This window comes from Bombina bombina, chromosome 9 (assembly GCF_027579735.1).
Source record: "Bombina bombina isolate aBomBom1 chromosome 9, aBomBom1.pri, whole genome shotgun sequence".
Classification (NCBI taxonomy): Eukaryota; Metazoa; Chordata; class Amphibia; order Anura; family Bombinatoridae; genus Bombina; species Bombina bombina.
The window spans coordinates 230,104,911-230,127,841 of NC_069507.1; the positions used below are offsets into that span (position 1 = coordinate 230,104,911).

A 22,931-nucleotide genomic window follows, 5' to 3' on the forward strand; every position below is an offset into this window, starting at 1 on the left:
GACAGAATGTCTCCTGTCGTAGAAGAAACGATAACCCTTTTTGGCCTCTTCATCCCTCCTAAGGACTTCGTCCCGAGGAACAGGGCCAGGCGGCTTGAAGACACCCACTGAGGGTAAAGTGGTGCGAATCTGGCGTCCTAGCATCAGCTGTGCCGGGCTAAACCCGGTGGCTTGAATGGGCGTCGCCCTGTATGACAAGAGGGCTAGGTACGGTTCAGATTGCTTTAGGATGAATTTTGTTGTTTGAACTGCCCTTTCAGCCATTCCGTTGGCCTGCGGATAATGTGGACTTGACGTGGAATGTACAAAATCATATTCCCTGCTGAAAGCACTGAACTCTGTAGAAGCGAACTGCATGCCATTATCACTCACCAGCTCCATTGGAATGCCCCAGCGGGCGAACAAGCTCTTCAGGCGAATGATAACGGCCTGACTTGTGATATCATTCAGGGGTGCTATTTCCAAATACCTGGAATAGTAGTCGATAACAATAAGAAACTTTTTCCCGTGCAGTTCGCACAAATCAGCAGCTATTTTCTGCCACGGCCCCGCAGGCAGCGGAGTAGACATTAAGGGCTCCCTTCTCTGAGTAGGCCGGCGTTCCCGGCAAAAGGCACATTTAGACACATGATTTGCAATGTCGGAGCTGATCCCAGGCCACCACACAGCTGTAGCTGCTCTTTCTCTGCACTTTGTAATGCCTAAGTGGCCATCATGAATCCTGTTTAACATCTCCTTCCTCATGCTGACAGGAATTACAATACGGTCTTGGAACAGCACCAACCCCTCCAGCTCCGTGAGCTGCGACCTCTCTGGCTGGTAAGCATTTAAAGACATCCAGGCTGCCCGGCTCTCGGGCCAGCCATCTCTTATGTACTTTATAACTTCTTGCAGATCTGTGTCCAAATATGTCTCTTTCTTTATCTCTTCCAGTTTCCTTGAAGAAATGGACTTAGAGGCCAGAACTGAATCAACATACACTTTTACATCCGACTCTGTGGAGGATTCTTCAGCAGCAGCCAGCGGGAGCCTGGACAGTGTATCTGCCACAACCAGCTGCTTCCCCGGCACATGCACTGCCTGAACATTGAACCTGAGTAGTCTCATTAAAAGTCTCTGGCATCTCAAGGATGTTTTGTCGATGTCATAAGAATTGATAAGAGGGACTAGCGGTTTGTGGTCAGTTTCCAGACTAAATTTCTCCAAACCCACTAGATAGCGCTGAAAGCGCTCACAGGCCCAAACTGCAGCCAGGCACTCTTTCTCAATTTGAGCGTATTTTGACTCCGCAGCCGTCAGTGTGCGGGAACAGTAGGCGATGGGCTGTAGTTTGTTGTCATTCAGTTGCAGGAGTGCAGCCCCCAACCCATAACTGCTTGCATCAGCACTAACCACAGTCTTTTTTGAAGGGTCGTAGAACCCCAGCACTGGGGCAGACCCCAGCAGGGACTTAGCATGCAGGAACGCTTTTTCTTGTGAGGGTCCCCAGACCCAGGCAACATCTTTCTTAAGCAACTCTGTGATAGGGTGCAAAACTGTAGATAAATCTGGAAGAAACTTGCCCACGTAATTTACAAGGCCCAATATCTGTCTCAGCTCATGTACATCAGAAGGGCTTTTCATCTGTTCGATAGACCGAATTTTCTCGGGGTCCGGCTTGATGCCATCCCCGTTGATGATATGCCCAAAGTAGCATAATTCAGTTTTCCTAAAATGACATTTTTCTTTATTCAACTTCAGCCCAGACTCTTTGATAGCCTGCAGCACACAACTCAAACGCTGATCATGCTCCTCCACTGTAGACCCATACACTAGAATGTCGTCCATGACGACTGCTGTGCCCACGTGGCCACTCAGGAGAGAACTCATTTCCCTCTGAAAGATCTCAGGAGCGGAGGATATCCCAAAGGGAAGTCTGCAGAAACAGAACCGACCTACCGGAGTGATAAAGGTAGTCAGTTTGCGGCACTTTGGATCCAGGGGGATCTGCCAAAAGCCGCTAGAAGCGTCTAATGTGGAAAAGAACTTCGCCCCAGCCAACTTCGGGGCTATATCTTCCAGTGTCGGCAGCACAAATCTCTCCCTCTTTACTGCCTCATTCAACCTTTTCAGGTCCACACAGATGCGCACCTTTCCGTTTTTCTTTGCAACTGGAACAATGGGGGCACACCAATCAGTTGCTTCAACAACCTCTTCAATAACCCCCATAGACTTCATGCGCATGAGCTCTTTCTCCACTTGAGGCATGAGCGGGAACGGAATTCTACGAGGAGTAGAAATACTGTACGGGACTGCGTCACTTTTAAGTGCTATACGGACAGGTTTGCAGCTCAGTAGGCCCAACTCGCCAAACATATCTTCAGAGATCTCATTCACTCTGGCCACGAGGCCCAAGTCACAGGCTGCTTTTCTGCTCAATAAACTGTTAACACACTGACCTCGGATCACATGCACCCACATGGTGAACTTCCTTTGTTTGTACTCACAGCTGGCCAGAAATTTCCCCACACAATCAATGCGGCCACCAGGACTATGAACATTTGTAGTAACCTTCGCCAGCTGGGGCTGTCGAGGCAGTTTCATAAATTCAGCAAAAGACATTACAGTGATATCAGCTCCTGTGTCAATCTTAAAATCAACATTGGCTCCCATTACAGTAAAGGTAACTTTCCAATCTTCCTCTGAGCTTGTCCGTTCCACAACAGACCCCACAAAAGACACTTCCTGACCCTCCTGGTCACTGTCCACCTGCATCTCCTTAATGTATTCAGTTTTACACACCACTTCAAAATGGCCTATTCTGTTACATTTTCTGCATCTTTTATCTCTGGCCGGGCATATAGCACTCTGATCATGAGCCCGGTAGCACCGTGTGCATCGGCCATGTTGCGCCCATCCACTTCTAGGCCTTTCCAGTACTTTAGATCTACCGCTCACACTGTGCCTTTCACTAGTAATTTTCCTAGACTGTTGCACTTCATCCACAATACTCTCAGACCTCAGATCAGCACTTTGCTTTTTCACCAGTTCACTCTGGCGGGCCATCCTAATAGCCCCGTCTAATGTTAAATCAGGCTCTAACTGCAGCTTCAGGGAGACTTCAGCATCTGCAATTCCAATAACTATTCTGTCTCTGATTTGCTCTTCTTTAGCAACACCAAACTCACAGAATTCAGCTAATTCATACAGGCTGCGCACAAATGACTCCACAGATTCTCCCACACGCTGATTACGTTTGTGAAAACAAGCTCTCTCATGAATCACATTTCTTTTGGGCACAAAGTGGGCACTGAGTTTATCCATAACTATATCAAAGTTAACTTCTTCCCCTTCTTGGAAAGTAAAAGCATTGAACACTGGCTCTACATCTTTCCCCATAGAGTATAAAAGAGAATTAACTTGTACTTCACCACTCTCCTTGTTCAGTTTGGAAGCAATCCTGAAGCGCTGAAACCGCTGACGCCATGTGGGCCAAGCTGCAGGCTGAGAAAAGTCAAAAGGCTCAGGTGGGGTAAACTTTGACATCGTCATCATCAGAAACAGAAGCGTAGTCCAGAACTTCTGACACCATGTCATGAGATGCAGGACATATGCAGGACACAGCAATGATGGTACAACTCTATTTTATTGCAGAGCATAGCAATACACATCCAGACAGGTTGATTGTACTAAACTAACTGCGACACAGACACCGGACCTAAGCCCCGCCCACATGCTAGTGACATCACATCCTGCTATCATCACACCCAGTGCCTTCACTAAACTATCTAGTGTAGGACCTGGGAGCCTCCTGTTAGCACATCTGGGATTCTGTCATAAAAGAGGTCTAGATTAGTGCGCTCTCCAACGTGCAAAGGTAAGCATTAAGCCCTAAAAACGTTTTCAAGGAAACAAATGAATACTGATAATTTTATCAGTAGTTTTTTTTGTTTTCCTTACATTTTGTTGGTGCATACATTGGAATTTTAATTTTGTCAAAAAAATGCATTGCACATCTCTAGAGTTTACTGTCCCTTCAAATAATTATATATAGTATACTATGTGCACTTAAAGAATGGCTAATGCAACTGTCATATATAATTTTAATAATTAGATAATCTTTTGTGGCAAATATAAAAAATAAACTAGAGGTTTCATTAGCATTAGCAGGTTCTGATACACTGATTAAAAGAAACATTTATTTTAGACAGTCCATGTGCTCTTGTGTTCACCTACTTGTAAATTTCATGTCTAGTATTTCCATTTGTTCCAAATAAAATAACATTGAAATTTCCATTTACGCTTGCTGAGCCAACAATCTCGACAGACACTTTGTATCGCCAGCCTAGATAGAGCATCAAGTAGTCAGAACAATAAATTACTGTGATAATAGTGTGATATCTAAATTAAAATATTATTAAATCAGTAACTTTTTGTTTACATTTGTAGAAATACTACATACTTGTCATCCAACAAAAGACTGGGTCATCCTGTGATGATAAAACCTTATTACACTTTATTTGCAAGAACATGATGAGCATAATTTAAAAGTCCATTCCATATCAACAATCAAATAGAGCCCTTTATAGTAAGATTTTTAGATACTCTGCGGATATCTGTATTCATAGTATGAATATGTGAGGGCTATATTCTGTAGCTTTATCATTGGTTACATATAAAGTCTGTTATAAGAGGCAAGGGCAAATTGGCCTACCAAGACACTAGGGCCTCTAGTTATCAACGTGTCTACCTCAAATACGCTGGAATTCCGCAGCGTATTTGAGACAAGGCTGATTCGACTTAGTTATCAAGCCCTAGATACCGGCAAAAGTAGAATTTTGTGAAGTAAGCTTCGATCCGCCGGACTCAGTCCGACACAGATCGATTCTTACGTCACTGCAGATGTTCCGCACACAAGTGCGGCACAATCTGACTACTTTTGCTAGTTATCAAAAAACTAGCAGGTACGCTCGGCACTTTTCCGGCCCAGTGTACCTGGTTTTCAAACCGCCGCCCTGGAGGCGGCGGATACCATAGGAATCAATGGGAGTCTGACCATAGCGAAATTTCATGTTCGCTGCTGCCAGATATCCCATTGATTCCTATGGGAGCTGTCTACACCTAACACCCTAACATGTACCCCGAGTCTAAACACCCCTAATCTGTCCCCCCCCTACACCGCCGCAACTAAATAAAGTTATTAACCCCCTAAACTGCCGCTACCGGAGCCCACCACAAGCTATAATAAATATGTTAACCCCTAAAGCGCAGCTCCCGGTCCCCGCCGCAACTATAATATATGTATTAACCCCTAAACCGCCATTCCCAGACCCCGCCGCCACCTACATTATACCTATTAACCCCTATCCTGGCCCCCCTATACCGTTGCCAACTATAATAAATTTATTAACCCCTATCCTGCCGATCCCGGACCTCGCCTCAACTAAATAAATAGTTTAACCCCTAAACCGCCGCTCCCGGACCCTGCCGCAACCTATATTAAACTTCTTAACCCCTAATCTGCCCCCCCTACACCGCCGCCACCTATAATAAGTTTATTAACCCCTATCCTGCCCCCCCTACACCGTCACCACCTGTAATACATTTATTAACCCCTATCCTGCCCCCCCTACACCGTCGCCACTGTAATAAAATTATTAACCCCTAAACCTAAGTCTAACAATAACCCTAACACCCCCCTAACTTAAATATTAATTAAATAAATCTAAATAATATTTCTCTTATTAAATAAATTAATCCTATTTAAAACTAAATACTTACCTTTAAAATAAACACGAATATAGCTACAATATAAATAATAATTATATTGTAGCTATCTTAGGATTTATTTTTATTTTACAGGCAACTTTCAATTTATTTTAACTAGGTACAATAGCTATTAAATAGTTATTAACTATTTAATAGCTACCTAGCTAAAATAAAGAGAAATTTACCTGTAAAATAAAAACTAACCTAAGTTACAATTACACCTAACACTACACTATACTTTAAAAAATTATTTCTATTTAAAACTAAATACTTACCTGTAAAATAAACCCTAAGATAGCTACAATATAATTAATAATTACATTGTAGCTATTTTAGGATTTATATTTATTTTACAGGTAACTTTGTTTTTATTTTAGCTAGTTAGAATAGTTATTAAATAGTTATTAACTATTTAATAACTACCTAGCTAAAAGAAATACAAAATTACCTGTAAAATAAATCCTAACCTAAGTTACAATTAAACCTAACACTACACTATCATTAAATTAATTAAATAAATTACCTACAAATAACTACAATGAAATACAATTAAATAAACTAACTAAAGTACAAAAAATAAAAAAAGCTAAGTTACAAAAAATAAAAAAAATAAGTTACAAACATTTAAAAAATATTACAACAATTTTAAGCTACTTACACCTACTCTAAGCCCCCTAATAAAATAACAAAGCCCCCCAAAATAAAAAAATGCCCTACCCTATTCTAAATTAAAAAAGTTCAAAGCTCTTTCACCTTACCAGCCCTTAAAAGGGCCTTTTGCGGGGCATGCCCCAAAGAATTCTGCTCTTTTGCCTGTAAAAGAAAAATACAACCCCCCCAACATTAAAACCCACCACCCACATACCCCTAATCTAACCCAAACCCCCCTTAAATAAACCTAACACTACCCCCCTGAAGATCATCCTACCTTGAGTCATCTTCAGCCAGCCGACCATCGATGGAACCGAAGAGGAGATCCGGAGTGGCAGAAGTCATCATCCAGGTGGGGCTGAAGAAGTCTTCCATCCGATATAAGTCTTCATCCAGGCGGCGTCTTCAATCTTCATCCATCCGGAGCGGAGCGGAGCCATCTTCAGACGAGCCGACGTGGAGCCATCCTCTTCTTCCCGACGACTAACGACGAATGGATATTCCTTTAAGGGACGTCATCCAAGATGGCGTCCCTTCAATTCCGATTGTCTAATAGGATTCTATCAGCCAATCGGAATTAAGGTAGGAAAAATCTGATTGGCTGATTGAATCAGCCAATCAGATTGAAGTTCAATCCGATTGGCTGATCCAATCAGCCAATCAGATTGAGCTTGCATTCTATTGGCTGATCGGAACAGCCAATAGAATGCGAGCTCAATCTGATTGGCTGATTGGATCAGCAAATCGGATTGAACTTCAATCTGATTGGCTGATTCAATCAGCTAATCAGATTTTTCCTACCTTAATTCCGATTGGCTGATAGAATCCTATCAGCCGATCGGAATTGAAGGGATGCCATCTTGGATGACGTCCCTTAAAGGAATATCCATTCGTCGTTAGTCGTCAGGAAGAAGAGGATGGCTCCGCGTCGGCTCGTCTGAAGATGGCTCCGCTTCGCTCCGGATGAAGATTGAAGACGCAGCCTGGATGAAGACTTCTATCGGATGGAAGACTTCTTCAGCCCCGCCTGGATGATGACTTCTGCCGCTCCGGATCTCCTCTTTGGTTCCATCAATGGTCGGCTGGCTGAAGACGACTCAAGGTAGGATGATCTTCAGGGGGGTAGTGTTAGGTTTATTTAAGGGGGGTTTGGGTTAGATTAGGGGTATGTGGGTGGTGGGTTTTAATGTTGGGGGGTTGTATTTTTCTTTTACAGGCAAAAGAGCAGAATTCTTTGGGGCATGCCCCGCAAAGGGCCCTTTTAAGGGCTGGTAAGGTAAAAGAGCTTTGAACTTTTTTAATTTAGAATAGGGTAGGGCATTTTTTTATTTTGGGGGGCTTTGTTATTTTATTAGGGGGCTTAGATTAGGTGTAAGTAGCTTAAAATTGTTGTAATATTTTTTAAATGTTTGTAACTTATTTTTTTTATTTTTTTTAACTTAGCTTTTTTATTTTTTGTACTTTAGTTAGTTTATTTAATTGTATTTAATTGTAGTTATTTGTAGGTAATTTATTTAATTAATTTAATGATAGTGTAGTGTTAGGTTTAATTGTAACTTAGGTTAGGATTTATTTTACAGGTAATTTTGTATTTCTTTTAGCTAGGTAGTTATTAAATAGTTAACTATTTTTTTTTTTTTTTTTTAAATATCTTTTTATTGAGGAATAACAAAGATATAACAGAAACATGAATATTACATGACAGAATTCGCCAAACAACCTCAAATAAGTATAACACTATATAAAGACATTGTGTCACGTTTACAATGATATAATTAGCATTGAAAAAGAACCATTGTTTGAGGGATAAAAATGTTCATAGGTATTGCATCCTCTTTTTAAGTTAATTATATAGTTATACATGAACAAAACAAAACAATCAGCCCATGCCTTAATCTTGAGAAATTTGATAAATCTTTATCATAAATGCTGTATCCTCGAAGTGAATTCGAAATGTATCGGCCATAATAAAAGATATATTCGGCTCTAATGGACAATTTGCAGATGGAATTTATATAAGAATATATCGGCTAGATTTGGAGTTTGGCGGTAGCCGCGAAAACCAGCGTTAGAGGCTCCTAACGCTGGTTTTAGGCTACCGCCGGTATTTGGAGTCATTAAAAAAAGGGTCTAACGCTCACTTTTCAGCCGTGACTTTTCCATACCGCAGATCCCCTTACGTCAATTGCGTATCCTATCTTTTCAATGGGATCTTTCTAACTCCGGTATTTAGAGTCGTGTCTGAAGTGAGCGTTAGAAATCTAACGACCAAACTCCAGCCACAGAAAAAAGTCAGTAGTTAAGAGCTTTCTGGGCTAACGCCGGTTCATAAAGCTCTTAACTACTGTGCCCTAAAGTACACTATCACCCATAAACTACCTATGTACCCCTAAACCGAGGCCCCCCCCACATCGCCGACACTCGATTAAATTTTTTTAACCCCTAATCTGCCGACCGCCACCTACGTTATACTTATGTACCCCTAATCTGCTGCCCCTAACACCGCCGACCCCTATATTATATTTATTAACCCCTAATCTGCCCCCCTCAACGTCGCCTCCACCTGCCTACACTTATTAACCCCTAATCTGCCGAGCGGACCGCACCGCTACTATAATAAAGTTATTAACCCCTAATCCGCCTCACTAACCCTCACTACAATAATTAACCCCTAATCTGCCGACCGCAAAGAGCCGCCACCTACATTATAGCTATGTACCCCTAATCTGCTGCCCCTACACCGCCGACCCCTATATTATATTTATTAACCCCTAATCTGCCCCCCTCAACGTCGCCTCCACCTGCCTACACTTATTAACCCCTAATCTGCCGAGCGGACCGCACCGCTACTATAATAAAGTTATTAACCCCTAATCCGCCTCACTAACCCTATAATAAATAGTATTAACCCCTAATCTGCCCTCGCCGACACCTAACTTCAATTATTAACCCCTAATCTGCCGACTGGAGCTCACCGCTATTCTAATAAATGTATTAACCCCTAAAGCTAAGTCTAACCCTAACACTAACACCCCCCTAAATTTAATATAATTTTAATCTAACGAAATTAATTAACTCTTATTAAATAAATTATTCCTATTTAAAGCTAAATACTTACCTGTAAAATAAACCCTAATATAGCTACAATATAAATTATAATGATATTGTAGCTATTTTAGGATTAATATTTATTTTACAGGTAACTTTGTATTTATTTTAACCAGGTACAATAGCTATTAAATAGTTAAGAACTATTTAATAGCTAAAATAGTTAAAATAATTACAAATTTACCTGTAAAATAAATCCTAACCTAAGTTACAATTAAACCTAACACTACACTATCAATAAATTAATTAAATAAAATACCTATAATTATCTACAATTAAACCTAACACTACACTATCAATAAATAAATTAAATACAATTCCTACAAATAAATACAATGAAATAAACTAACTAAAGTACAAAAAATAAAAAAGAACTAAGTTACAAAAAATAAAAAAATATTTACAAACATTAGAAATATATTACAACAATTTTAAACTAATTAAACCTACTCTAAGCCCCCTAATAAAATAACAAAGCCCCCCAAAATAAAAAAAATGCCCTACCCTATTCTAAATTACTAAAGTTCAAAGCTCTTTTACCTTACCAGCCCTGAACAGGGCCCTTTGCGGGGCATGCCCCAAGAAGTTCAGCTCTTTTGCCTGTAAAAAAAAACATACAATACCCCCCCAACATTACAACCCACCACCCACATACCCCTAATCTAACCCAAACCCCCCTTAAATAAACCTAACACTAAGCCCCTGAAGATCTCCCTACATTGAGTCGTCTTCACCCAGCCGAGCCAAATTCTTCATCCAAGCGGAGCAAGAAGAGGTCCTCCATCCGGTAGAAGTCTTCATCCAAGCGGGGCAGAAGAGGTCTTCCATCCGATTGAAGTCTTCATCCAAGCGGCATCTTCTATCGTCATACATCCGGAGCGGAGCGGCAGCATCCTGAAGACCTCCAACGCGGAACATCCATCCTGGCCGACGACTGAACGACGAATGACGGTTCCTTTAAATGACGTCATCCAAGATGGCGTCCCTCGAATTCCGATTGGCTGATAGGATTCTATCAGCCAATCGGAATTAAGGTAGGAATATTCTGATTGGCTGATGGAATCAGCCAATCAGAATCAAGTTCAATCCGATTGGCTGATCCAATCAGCCAATCAGATTGAGCTCGCATTCTATTGGCTGTTCCGATCAGCCAATAGAATGCGAGCTCAATCTGATTGGCTGATTGGATCAGCCAATCGGATTGAACTTGATTCTGATTGGCTGACTCCATCAGCCAATCAGAATTTTCCTACCTTAATTCCGATTGGCTGATAGAATCCTATCAGCCAATCGGAATTCGAGGGACGCCACCTTGGATGACATCATTTAAAGGAACTGTCATTCGTCGTTCAGTCGTCGGCCAGGATGGATGTTCCGCGTCGGAGGTCTTCAGGATGCTTCCGCTCCGCTCCGGATGGATGACGATAGAAGATGCCGCTTGGATGAAGACTTCAATCGGATGGAAGACCTCTTCTGCCCCGCTTGGATGAAGACTTCTACCGGATGGAGGACCTCTTCTTGCTCCGACGCGGAACATCCATCCTGGCCGACGACTGAACGACGAATGACGGTTCCTTTAAATGATGTCATCCAAGATGGCGTCCCTCGAATTCCGATTGGCTGATAGGATTCTATCAGCCAATCGGAATTAAGGTAGGAAAATTCTGATTGGCTGATGGAGTCAGCCAATCAGAATCAAGTTCAATCCGATTGGCTGATCCAATCAGCCAATCAGATTGAGCTCGCATTCTATTGGCTGATCGGAACAGCCAATAGAATGCTAGCTCAATCTGATTGGCTGATTTGATCAGCCAATCGGATTGAACTTGATTCTGATTGGCTGATTCCATCAGCCAATCAGAATATTCCTACCTTAATTCCGATTGGCTGATAGAATCCTATCAGCCAATCGGAATTCGAGGGACGCCATCTTGGATGACGTCATTTAAAGGAACCGTCATTCGTCGTTCAGTCGTCGGCCAGGATGGATGTTCCGCGTCGGAGGTCTTCAGGATGCTGCCGCTCCGCTCCGGATGGATGACGATAGAAGATGCCGCTTGGATGAAGACTTCAATCGGATGGAAGACCTCTTCTGCCCTGCTTGGATGAAGACTTCTACCGGATGGAGGACCTCTTCTTGCTCCGCTTGGATGAAGAATTTGGCTCGGCTGGGTGAAGACGACTCAAGGTAGGGAGATCTTCAGGGGCTTAGTGTTAGGTTTATTTAAGGGGGGTTTGGGTTAGATTAGGGGTATGTGGGTGGTGGGTTGTAATGTTGGGGGGGGTATTGTATGTTTTTTTTTACAGGCAAAAGAGCTGAACTTCTTGGGGCATGCCCCGCAAAGGGCCCTGTTCAGGGCTGGTAAGGTAAAAGAGCTTTGAACTTTAGTAATTTAGAATAGGGTAGGGCATTTTTTTTATTTTGGGGGGCTTTTGTTATTTTATTAGGGGGCTTAGAGTAGGTGTAATTAGTTTAAAATTGTTGTAATATATTTCTAATGTTTGTAAATATTTTTTTATTTTTTGTAACTTAGTTCTTTTTTATTTTTTGTACTTTAGTTAGTTTATTTCATTGTATTTATTTGTAGGAATTGTATTTAATTTATTTATTGATAGTGTAGTGTTAGGTTTAATTGTAGATAATTATAGGTATTTTATTTAATTAATTTATTGATAGTGTAGTGTTAGGTTTAATTGTAACTTAGGTTAGGATTTATTTTACAGGTAAATTTGTAATTATTTTAACTATTTTAGCTATTAAATAGTTCTTAACTATTTAATAGCTATTGTACCTGGTTAAAATAAATACAAAGTTACCTGTAAAATAAATATTAATCCTAAAATAGCTACAATATAATTATAATTTATATTGTAGCTATATTAGGGTTTATTTTACAGGTAAGTATTTAGCTTTAAATAGGAATAATTTATTTTATAAGAGTTAATTAATTTCGTTAGATTAAAATTATATTTAATTTAGGGGGGTGTTAGGGTTAGATTTAGCTTTAGGGGTTAATACATTTATTAGAATAGCGGTGAGCTCCAGTCGGCAGATTAGGGGTTAATAATTTAAGTTAGGTGTCGGCGATGTTAGGGAGGGCAGATTAGGGGTTAATACTATTTATTATAGGGTTAGTGAGGTGGATTAGGGGTTAATAACTTTATAATAATAGCGGTGCGGTCCGCTCGGCAGATTAGGGGTTAATAAGTGTAGGCAGGTGGAGGCGACGTTGTGGGGGGCAGATTAGGGGTTAATAAATATAATATAGGGGTCGGCGGTGTTAGGGGCAGCAGATTAGGGGTACATAGGGATAATGTAAGTAGCGGCGGTTTACGGAGCGGCAGATTAGGGGTTAAAAATAATATACAGGGGTCAGCGATAGCGGGGGCGGCAGAATAGAGGTTAATAAGTGTAAGGTTAGGGGTGTTTAGTCTCGGGGTACATGTTAGTGTTAGGTGCAGACGTAGGAAGTGTTTCCCCATAGACAACAATGGGGCTGCGTTAGGAGCTGAACGCGGCTTTTTTGCAGGTGTTAGGTTTTTTTTCAGCTCAAACAGCCCCATTGTTTCCTATGGGGGAATCGTTCACGAGCACGTTTTTGAGGCTGGCCACATCCGTAAGCAACTCTGGTATCGAGAGTTGAAGTTGCGTTAAATATGCTCTACGCTCCTTTTTTGGAGCCTAACGCAGCCATTCTGTGGACTCTCAATACCAGAGTTATTTTAAAGGTGCGGCCAGAAAAAAGCCAGCGTTAGCTACGCGGGTCGTTACCGACAAAACTCTAAATCTAGCCGTAAGTGACTTATCTGCAAATCAACAATGTCAAAGTAGAGGGTCCAAAATTCTGATACTCTGAAAGTGCTGATAGGGCCTGGGGTCTGATATCTGCAAGCTCAAGGTATATGAAAGATTAAGGTATAGTATTTAGTAGTTTGGGGGGTAAAGGGGGATATTCAGCGGGTAAGCACCGCTATAATTAAGGGGATCTAATAAGACTAAAATTAGAAAGATGAAGTATAGCAATAGAGTATTGGTTGCCATCTGGGGGGGGGGGGGGGGGGGAGGTCAGCCAATAAACATAGACAATAGGCAATTAGGTAAACAGTTATAACATAGAAACTGATAACCCGGAGACAGAAGTGTCCCCAATTCTTAATTATATAACAATAATAAAACCATGAAGAAGCTGATCCATATCTTATCTCACGAAGACCTGTAGCTTAACTAAGGATGAAAGGGAAATATTGATTATGTGTGGATATAAGATCTCTCAAAGACTTAAAAAATATTACTATAAAGTCAGTTATCCTACTATCTTCTGTATTTCTGTAGATTCTTGAGTGGTTTGAAATGTAACTACGGGAAATAAAATATAGCAAGATTCCTTACATGCGTAGTTATCAATAGGATTGGCTTGTCTATAAGATTTATGCTATGTCACCTAGTGGATATTCGTTAGCTAGCTTGATGCTATTCCGGAGCTCATTAGGATATTTATGGAGTTTAATGGCCTAAATGTCAAGGCTATAATGGATCTATAAGCATATTGAATCTATAAGTATTATGCCAGTTTATAACGAGAATTTCTAGAGGCCTAGTGGGAGAGTGAGCTTCTCTTAGTGTTAATCACATGGTAAACTAGTGAGTCAATAACGTATAGCAATTTATCTAACTATAGTTCACATCACCTGTTTCACATTAGTAACAAGGTGGAGAGTAAACAGACCAACATTCATGAAAGTTTACATTCTAAATGACAAAGACAACATTTGTGTGGTCAATATAGAAATAAGAATGTGCAAAATTAAACATCCGCTAGTAGATCTGCCAACGTTATATAAGTAGTCCCTATATTAAAATTCAACCTGTATAGGAGGAAAAATTAGATAAGAAATTCAAAAGCAGGCAAAACAAAGGATATGTGGGTCTAAGCGTTATGAGAACATTTTTCAGATAAACGGACAAGTAAAACTTTCAATTGAAATAATACAGATTTTTGTTTTCAGGCCTGCTATAGAGAAAGTATAGAAAAATGGCAAAGTGAAATCTCTTAATTACCCAATACATAAATATTCATACATGCTAGGAAACAGACAGAAAAAAAGGGAGTATAGATATAATGTAAGTGTACATTGAACATGTAATCTCCATAAATGCCTTGATGTTCATGTTTAATCTATTGTCAGACTGTAATTCTTTCATGAACAACTGAGTCCTAACCACTCTGTAATATTGATCAGGGATCTGTTGTTATGAATCTTAATAGTAGGAGGACTAACACTTGTGGGAATACTCCATCCACTGGAGACTGCAAACTGAGTCGAGTCTCCTAAAAGCTGACCTGTATATCAAGCCCAGATTCCTAAGCTGAATGTCCGGATATCAACAGACTAGGGCTCTGATCATAGACCTCTTTGGCTGAATTTGTTATATTTAGTACACTTCAGATCTAGGACGTGGCTGTCCATGAATTACAGAGTAGCTGAGTCTGGAGTGCGTTGTATAATTAGAGGAGTCGTGAGGAAGTGTTTATTAAATATGCAGAGAACCCACACCGGGGAATAAACTAAGTAAGTGGGTGGCAAACATAATAATTGTAGTGGTCAAACACAAATCAGATAATGAAACAAAAGTTGTTTGTCTTAGCGTGGTGAATAGCTCTATGAAGCTGATCTGTATATACCTCCACCTTATCCTACTCCTGATCGCCCCTGGCTACGTACTGAATCCAGAAGGAGTAGTGGAGTCATGGTTCCAACATGTAAGAATGACTCAGCGGTTCTCAGGCATCCGTAATACCCGTCGTTAGTGGGCTGTGGCCAAATTTGTAGAAGACGGTCCTCCGTGATTACTTCTCTGAGGGAGACCGGTATTTCACTAACCTGTAGGAAGACCGCCTCAAACAGATCACGATCAATGCTGGACTGTATCCATCGCCTGGTGGGCGACTGTGTTCTGCAATCTGGACTCGGCAATTCTCTGATCTCTTCTACAGGGACTCTACTCGCAGGGCCACCCACCTCTGAGTTAATGTCTGGTAAGAGGCTAGTTGCTGCCTGGGCGACAGCTGCAGAGACGTTAGAAGCTATGGTAAGTGAGTGGTCTAGGACTGCGTGAGGAAGTGACCTCATGTAAGGGTTAGCACCTGGTGTGGTGCTCATGAGCAGTCTCAGCCCTGACTCTAGGACTCCGTTTCCATCAGCCGGTAGAATAGTGGAAGCCTTTCCCAGCACATCGCGATCTTCTAGGTGAGTACCCAGCTCCATATCCCCAGCCGGTCTAGCCACCGCAGGGTTAATCTCAGGCCGCAGTTCTTTTAAAATGTCCTGCAGTGTCTCGCACCTCACGTTGCTGAGCTGCTTGGTTGTGGTGGTCATAGTAGTTGCGGCTTGGAGAGGAACAGATAACTCCGTATGTTTTAGGGACTGGATACCATTAATGTTAGAGGGTCGTTGCTCATCGCCGCCATCTTGTCCCTTATGTGTGATAGATATCTGCATGCATAGCTGTGTGATTAAAACGCTCATCTCTGAGAAGTGATCCTCCAGGATCTCGCAACAGCGATCCTCAAACTTATTTAGTGCGGTCTCCAGGTCCATTATGTTAGTAGTAAAGTGAGGGAACTTCGAAAACTTCAGGAGGAATTATACTTCAACTGGGCCGTCGACAATGCCAGGCCTCAAACCTTGATGCACTGAAATAGCGTAGTATGCCATCAATTCAGGATTTATTTGCAAATCAGTAACCAGGCACGATTGTCCTTGCCTTCTACAAAGTCCATAAGTTTAGATCACATAAATGGATTTAAAATCATCTTAAGTTAGGTATAGTAAGGGAGCTCCATGTACATATGTCTGCTCTCCTTGCTAGTTGGCTCCACCCCCCAGTTAATAACTATTTAATAACTATTCTAACTAGCTAAAATAAATACAAAGTTACCTGTAAAATAAATATAAATCCTAAAATAGCTACAATGTAATTATTAATTATATTGTAGCTATCTTAGGGTTTATTTTACAGGTAAGTATTTAGTTTTAAATAGAAATAATTTTTTAAAGTATAGTGTAGTGTTAGGTGTAATTGTAACTTAGGTTAGTTTTTATTTTACAGGTTAATTTCTCTTTATTTTAACTATGTAGCTATTAAATAGTTAATAACTATTTAATAGCTATTGAACCTAGTTAAAATAAATTGAAAGTGGCCTGTAAAATAAAAATAAATCCTAAGATAGCTACAATATAATTATTATTTATATTGTAGCTATATTCGGGTTTATTTTAAAGGTAAGTATTTAGTTTTAAAGAGGATTAACTTAGTTAATAAGAGAAATATTATTTAGATTTATTTAATTAATATTTAAGTTAGGGGGGTGTTAGGGTTAGTGTTAGACTTAGGTTTAGGGGTTAATAATTTTATTACAGTGGCGGCGGTGTAGTGGGGGGCAGGATAGGGGTTAATAAATTTATTATAGGTGGCGACGGTGTAGGGGTGGCAGATTAGGGGTTAATACGTTTATTATAGGTGGAGACGGTGTAGGGGGGCAGATAAGGGGTTAATAAATTTAAGATAGGTTGCGGCGGGGTCCGGGAGCGGCGGTTTAGGGGTTAAACTATTTATTTAGTTGCAGCGAGGTCCGGGATCAGCAGGATAGGGGTTACTAACTTTATTATAGAGGGCGGCGGTATAGGGGGGGCAGGATAGGGGTTACTAGGTATAATGTAGGTGGCGGCGGTGTCTGGGAGTGGCGGTTTAGGGGTTAATACATTTATTATAGTTGCGGCGGGGTCTAGGAGCAGCGGTTTAGGGGTTAACAACTTTATTGAGTTGCGGGGGGCTCCGGGGGCGCCGGTATAGGGGGTAGAACAGTGTAGTTAGTGTGGGTACTTAGTGACAGGCTAGCAATAAAGCTGTCAAAAAGGCGAAGAGCAGCGAGATTGGATGAGTGATAACTCTCACAGTCCACTGCTCATCGCCCCGTACTTGGTGCACAGCTTTTTGACAGTTTTTTTGATAACTTAGGCGAAATTTTACAGGTCCGCGGCGGCGATGGTAGGCGAGCTTAGGCGGGCGTATTGAACCGGCGAAGGCAGGTAAAGTAGACGGCTTGATAACTACCCCTCTAGGAGATTTCCCCATGGGCTGCAGGACCTGAGGCTAGCCAGCTACAGTTTGAGGAAGTGCTGCTGCTGGTGAGGAGATGCAGCTGTATCACCTCTCTTTTTTCTCCTCTGAGCATAACATATTAAAGGAACACTGAACACACATTTTTTCTTTCATGATTCAGATAGAGCATGCCATTTTAAGCAATTTTCTCATTTACTCCTATAATCAATTTTTCTTTGTTCTCTTGCTATCTTTATTTGAAAAAGAAGGCATCTAAGCTAAGGAGTCAACCAATTTTTGGTTCAGACCTCTGGACAGCACTTGTTTATTGGTGGGTGAATTTATCCACCAATCAGCAAGAACAACCTAGGACGGAGTGGCTCTGTTTTGAGTGTCTTCTCTAGATCACACTATGGATAATCATTTTCACACTCTGCAAGGGACTCATGGATGACAATGGGTTGCAAAGTGCCTATACAACAACATTAATGAGTTTTTTTATTACAGATTAACTTAATTTAATTAAAAAGAAATAGGGAAATAATTAACCGAAATCAAATAGAAATAAAGGAAGGAGTCCAGCAAACCCAGCGACACTGTGATTGCTGCAAGGAAGGAGACGCTTCCCTCAGTAATCCAAAAGGTACAGAAAGGCAGCAGCAGCACCAGTTCCACAAATTTTTATTCAGGACACGAGAAACAAAAACACAACGTTTCGGGACTCAGCCCTTAATTATATGTACATCTAACAGTATGTATCCCAACATCCTTTATACCCTTAAGGTGTGTGTATTCACAGGTGTATTAATCACCCTTCTATATTCCCATTACCACCTATTGGTGGAAAAATTACATTACATCTCCCTAATAGTATACATATACATACATGTTTACAATAGTTATCACTAATTTTGTATAAATTTTTAAAAAAACGGAATGAGATGTATCAGGAACTAAAATCTGAAACTACATAAAATAATCAATTCCATTCTTAGATAGTAGAATAGATATTTGTCTGGCTTAAAGCTATAGTTCATAGAAACCAGGACCAGTCCAGGTCTCTATTAAGGCCCTTGGGATGCAGGGTATCTAACTTGCAAATCCAGAAGGCCTAATCTCTCTTTAATATGAGCTATTTATCACCCCCTCTCCTAGGTCTCTCAACCCTTTCTATAATCTGAATCCTAAATTGAGAAATCTGATGACCTGCTTTTACAAAATGGTTGGAGACTGGAGCATCCTCATCCCTTCTACTAATAATTGACTTATGCTGACTCATACGCTCCCTCACTTTTCTAGTACTCTCCAATATAAACTAAACCACATGGGCATTTGCTCAAATAAATAATGAAGTCAGAATTACAGGTATAGTAATCTTTACTATCATACTTAACGCCTGTGTGTGGGTGTACAAACTGGCGACCTTTGATCATATTGCTGCAGCTGAAACAGCCCTAACAAGGGTAACAACCCTTATTCTTATCTGTGATATATCCTGTCTTATTAACTTTGAAACTACCTACATCACTTTTAATTAAATAGTCTCTTACAGAGAATGCCCTTCAACTTGGGTTGATTAGAAGCAAAGATTTGGGGCGCGATCCGATATACGGCGTCATTTTTGGTGCAAGCGTGGGAACCCGCGCCGCACGTAATTTCACCTCGCACATCGGGGTATTACATATACTGTGCCGTTAGATGCTAAACTGGCGTAAGTAGGACAAACTGGCGATCTTCCAAAAAGTGCGCAAATACACATTTTAGTCGTTGCAAGTAACTTACGCCTGTATTTTGTCCACGTAAAGTCTCAATAAAAAGTAGTTTTATGCAAATTAGGCTAACACTCGTAAAAATGAACCGCGACTTAATCTAAAAATGCGACATGTAATTACTCTATTCAAAATTCATATATAAACCCATGCGCAGCCGCCATTTTCTTCAGTGTGTTTGGATGGTTCGTTGAGCTACAGCACACTACAGTGGAGTGGAGGATTAGTCAGAGTAGAGAGAGAGGTGCAAACAGAGGAGTTAGTTAGGTCGCATTGTTGGTTGATTAAGCTTGTACACTTACACATATTTTTACATATTGCACACATATTGCATACATACATATACAAAATACACAACACTTTTTTTTTTATAACACCTCTCACATTTTATTTCAATTTTACAGTGTGATAGGCTGAGTGTTTGGTTGTGATTGTGTGTGGTTGAACTGGGAGTGAGTGTGAGTGTGTGAGTGTTTGTAGTGTGAGGATGGCAGGGAGAGGTAGGGTGGAGGGGAGGAGGGGAGAGGAGTGGCAGGGAGAGGAGCATTGTAGAGTACAGGAGGAGCAGTGGGGTCCCCGTCAGGGAGTAAGTGGAGTGGGGAGAGGGAGAGCTAGAAGGGATGATGGGAGGGGAGATGTCCGAGAGCCCCATAGACCAGGCACATCTAGAAGAGAGACAGAGGGTGCACATGGGGACAGAAGGGGGGAGGAGGGAGAGGATAGGGAGGAACCCACACCAGGGACATCACAGGGAGAAAGCCAGGTGTCCACAGAGGATGAGAGGATGAGATGTCCAAATTTCTCATTCCATGAGAATGTTGCCCTAGTCCAGGCCATCATGGACAATCACAGTGCCCTCTTTGGCCAGGAGAAGGGCAAAGGCATTGCCAAAAGGCATAAAACAGCATGGTTGGCGGTAGAGGATGCCATCAACAGAGGAGGATTGTTGAGGGCCTTAAAAAGCGGTGGAATGACTGCAAGAGGCGGGTGAAAGATAAGATGGGGCAGGAAGCTATACACCAGAGGGGAACAGGAGGTGGTCCACCCCTGGACATCGAATATAACACCTGGCAGGAGATGATACACAGGTCCCTGAGTATCACAGCAGTCCGTGGACTTCTAGGGGCTCGTGACTCAGGGGCTGCAACCACAGCACATCATGCTGGTGAGTAACATCCCACACACCAGTATTATATGTATTTGAGATATAACATCCTTTAATGTCACACATACACAATGAGGAGCATGGTATTTGGCCTACTAACAAAAACATCTACAATTATATTTCACATTAATGCTACTTAACACAATGCAATTCATGATATGAGGTGGAATAGTGCAATACTAACATGTCTCAGAGTAACACAGGCCACAAGCCACATGTAGAGTTTTCAGTAAATGGACACTATAGCCATCACAATACTTTTAGCTCAAGAAAGCAGGTTCTGTGCCTACATCAGGCTAAAGTAAATTGTGTGACCATAGTGTCACTTAAAGAACACATTTTTTCCATCATTGACATGTACACATAAATATTGTATGAAACACATACCTGTATACTGCGCATATGAAAATCCCTCATATCACAAATCACAATGTGCACATGCATGTTATAGAGTTTGACATGAGAATCAGTATAGGCCCTAGCATGTATCAATGTACATTGTATGCCCACATGGACATATATCTGACTGTACTAATCCCTCTCATCATTTGACTCCTCCACAGAACCTCCTGTCATGAGGATGCAAACAGGCATGCCGCCACCTCCACCACCACCACCAGTCACAGGCATGCAGCCACCACCACCAGTCTTTAGGCAACAACATGAACAGTATGCTCCCAGGCATGAGCAGGGTTGGATGGCTTCGGTTGAGGACCCGGAAGTGATGCCACCACCTTGACATATGACCCCTGGCAAGATTCCTGGCCAGAGGAATATTCTTCTTTTGGCTTTGAGGGGGAGCCAAGAGAGCCACAAAGGGTCCATGTATTTACCCCCCCCCCCCCCCAACACAATCACAGGGCAGTCATGGCTTTTGCACACAGGCTATGTCACAAGAAGTGCCAACTGGACAGGCTGAGTGGTCACACACTGGTCATCAGTGGGACTATAAATCCACTCTGAGAGCTCCACCATCCTCCTCACTTGGGAGAGCTCCACCATCCTCTTCACTTGGGAGAGCTCCACCATCCTCTTCACTTGGGAGAGCTCCACCATCTGCAGATGAACATATAGCTGAAAGTACTCAAGCACCAGCAGATGCAGCTGAAAATGTCCCACAAGCACCAGCAGATGCAGCTGAAAATGTCCCACAAGCACCAGCAGATGCAGCTGAAAGTACTCAAGCACCAGCAGATGCAGCTGAACCTGCACTTCAAGCACCTAAAAGCACTGCTGCTCAAGAGCCTGTGGATGCATTGTATTCTCCCCTGGGTGAGGAATACATTGCACTCCAGAGGAGGCTCATAACAAGCTCCGAGAGCAGACAAAGAGGCCAAGAGATGTTCCACAGGAGCCAAGAGAGGTTCTTCAGGAGCCAAGAGAGGTTCTTCAGGAGCCAAGACAGGTTCTTCAGGAGCCAAGAGAGGTTACACAAATGTAGCATAGAGCTGCAGAGGGACATGGTAGCATCATTAAGTGGAAGTTTTCAAAACCAGTCACTGATGATGCAAATTCTGTCTGATATGCAGATGCAGATTGACAATAGATGACGAGAACAAAATCAACTCTTGGGTGTGTTGGTTGAGCACTTTACACACCAGCAGGACACTGCCTCCAGGCTATCATCTGTGGCCAGCACACCAGCAGATACATCCGAATCTTCTGAAAACAGGGGAACAAGGAAATCCACTAAAGTCACCTCAGCTCCCTCATCCAAGAAGCCTAAAAAGAAATAAATATTGTTATAGTTCATCATAATTCTTGTCCTCTGTTATTTACCATATAACTGTCATCCACATTCATGTGAGTTGTGTTTTAGTACAGTAATATTGTTAAAACATATAATAAGACCTGTGTGGAAATGTCCACAAAAAGGTAATATTATCATGTTTATGACATATTCATGTTCTATAAACCACATCACATAGTTGTGTATGAAGGGTACATATAGTAATATTCACTTATAAGATGTAAATCAAGGTTTCTCACATCCAATAGAAATTGACACATGGCATGGTTATATATATATATATATAAATAATAATGTATTTACAGAAGATGTGAACATTAGGTATAAACATCCATTTTCAGTCTTCTTAATGATAGTCAATAAATCATAGTGACCTAAACATGAATTAAACAAATGAGATATTTTCAGTAATTAGGGTGGTTAATGGAAGGGAGTGGGATGTAGTAGTTTCACTTACATGCAGTGGAAATCCGCAGTATGTAATTATATGACCAGCTGCAGCATGGGCAGCAGCAGGGGCAGCATCAGGAACAGGGACAGCAGCAGCAGGAGCAGGGACGGCTACAGCACCATGACCAGGGACCTCAGCAGCAACTATAGAATCAGCATGTATAGACAGAACAACAGGGGCTTGTA

General features: G+C 41.5%; 1 protein-coding gene across 1 annotated transcript in view; it reads right to left on the reverse strand.

Moving 5' to 3' along the window:
• LOC128640512 (pancreatic triacylglycerol lipase-like) overlaps positions 1 to 22,931 on the reverse strand; it is a 174,623-nt gene that overhangs the window by 13,125 nt on the left and 138,567 nt on the right. Inside the window, exon 11 of the mRNA XM_053692988.1 lies at positions 4,216 to 4,324. Coding sequence (XP_053548963.1) covers positions 4,216 to 4,324 — 109 coding nt within the window. The remainder of the gene's footprint in view (positions 1 to 4,215; positions 4,325 to 22,931) is intronic.